The following is a 2,214-nucleotide window of genomic DNA, read 5'->3' on the forward strand; positions in this document are numbered from 1 at the left end:
AATCCTTGATTAAAATAATTATCACACTCAAAAATAAATGGTTACCTGAGTGATCATAGTACTTCAGTGTCAAAACCAGGTCCAGAGTAAGAGTTTGGTAGTCGAGTGTAATCAACGGAAATCCTGGCATGTTATTGACCGAGAATCTGAGATATCACTTGCACTTTATGCACAAGCCATATAGACTCTAGCTTTTGCTAGTCCTTGCAATCCCATTAGTCAAAACAACATAAAAATTTGTTTAGACTAACTGACGAAAATCAGAAATTCTGCATCAAATGAGTAATAAAGCAGGGAGGTAGCTAAGATAGTGATTAGAATAAAAAATTATCTCTTTCTCAGCTGAAGGCTAAATGTGCCTACAAAATATTGTTATCATTAGCTCTTATCATAAAATGTTCCCTTTCAGAAAAGATACAGTAAAACAACTAACTTTTCTGACCCCATTATCACAAATTACATTGTAAATAACTACTTCCAGAACTTTAATCCAATTACATAATATCGGAGCGATCAAGCATATCAAAGAAGGTCATCCTCCTTGGAAACCTGGGTGGGAGCCGCAACAACATGGAATCATGTATTTCAATAGGTAAATGAGTAGCCACAATCACAATCCCTCCATTTTTCCGATGTTCCGAGATGATGTACTCAAGTAACTTCACCCCTTCATCATCCAACGCAACGGAAGGCTCATCAAGCAACCATATGGGTCGATCGAGAGCAATCAACCTTGCAAGTTGCACTCTTTTCCGCTGCCCCATGGATAGCATCCTTGGCTTCTCCTTGGCCAATCTGCCCAGCCCCATCAACTCAAGCGCAGGTAAAGCCCTGCCATACTTTCCTTCAAGAAGCTCAAACCACTCAACATTTTCGAGAACCGTGGACCGATCAGTGATTGCATCCTTGAGGGAGAGCCAGTTGAGCTGGAGCTTGTACTGGTGGAAGATTCCAGAATCTTGTATGTTGTGTCCATTCCAGAGAATTTCACCGGCTGAGGGACGGGAAAATCCAGCTAGCATGCGGAGGAAGGTGGTCTTGCCAGAGCCATTTGCACCAGTTAGGACTAGCGCACTTCCGTCATGGAGAGAGACATTGACATGACGGAGAACTTGCTGAGCATTTCTCATGCAAGAGACATTGTTAAGGAGGAGACGAGGGAATGGGGGTTTTCTAATACACATTTAAGTGAAAAATCAATGCCAATTTGCAGATTAAGGCTTTATTTCTAATCCTTTCCTTTGGTTCCCCTCAGAATAAGTCAAGAGTGTTGAGTCTGTGAAAGAGATTGAATGTATTGCGAGTCCTGAAACCATTGCATTATTTTTCTACAAAAAAAAAAAAAGTGTGATTACATGTGATGCATGGAAAAGATTAAACAAATTAAATGTAAAATAAATATATATCATGGAGATATACACATTAGTTTGTTTCTGGAAGTTTGGAATAGATATTCAAAATGAGTTCAAACAATCATATTTTCTTTTCTCTGTGATGAATATATTGCTTTATCTTATTATGTGCCGTTAATCCTCAAAAGAGTTGAGAAAATCGTTATTCACACTATTTTCATCTTCTATATATAACTTTGCTAACTAATACATTAGGTGGAGGTAAATTTTCTACACAGTAGAACCATGAATATATAAACCTTGGCATCATTAGAAATAATGCATCTCAACCACATCATATAGATACACTGAGAAGAATTCAATCATGAAAATTCACCTGATCATCCGTTTCTCAAAGCACTATTGTAAGAGTAAACACATATGGTTAGGACACAGCTGTGCTACTCTAAGTTTCAAAAACCAAGTGTTGCAAAAGCTACAGGCAAAGAATTTATCTCATGAATATCTCAGCTAAAAATAGAAGTATAGTTATAAAACTATGTGTTATCTTCCACAATAAGTAGGTATATCTTTTTTGCATATGCCTTAGCTTCTTTCTTATATGTAAAAAAAAAAATCCAATTGACAGCAATTGCCAATTACAGATTAACACACAATCAATCAGATTAATATACAATAAAGCTCACCTAGAAGAGAAAGCAAACAGATTAATACACAATTAACCCAAAAAAATAATTAAAGCTCACCACTGCAACCTGGCTCAGCTTCGACAATAGAAGAGAAGCATGAGGCGGAGTCAGAGAAGGCCATCAGCAGAGAGCCAGAGACAGAGGAGGCACAGTGCGCAGAAGCAGAGGCGGAG

At 37.9% G+C, this 2,214-nt stretch overlaps 1 protein-coding gene across 1 annotated transcript; it reads right to left on the bottom strand.

The window, feature by feature from the left end:
• Nucleotides 1–314: 314 nt before the first annotated feature.
• Nucleotides 315–1,194, bottom strand: LOC107619119 (ABC transporter I family member 1). The gene has a single exon (XM_021112173.2). It carries the CDS (start codon nucleotides 1,182–1,184, stop codon nucleotides 495–497), a length of 690 nt encoding a protein of 229 aa, XP_020967832.1. The 5' UTR covers nucleotides 1,185–1,194; the 3' UTR covers nucleotides 315–494.
• Between the last annotated feature and the right edge of the window lie 1,020 nt (nucleotides 1,195–2,214).

This window comes from Arachis ipaensis, chromosome B9 (assembly GCF_059453495.1).
Source record: "Arachis ipaensis isolate K30076 ecotype BB chromosome B9, ASM5945349v1, whole genome shotgun sequence".
Taxonomy (NCBI): Eukaryota; Viridiplantae; Streptophyta; class Magnoliopsida; order Fabales; family Fabaceae; genus Arachis; species Arachis ipaensis.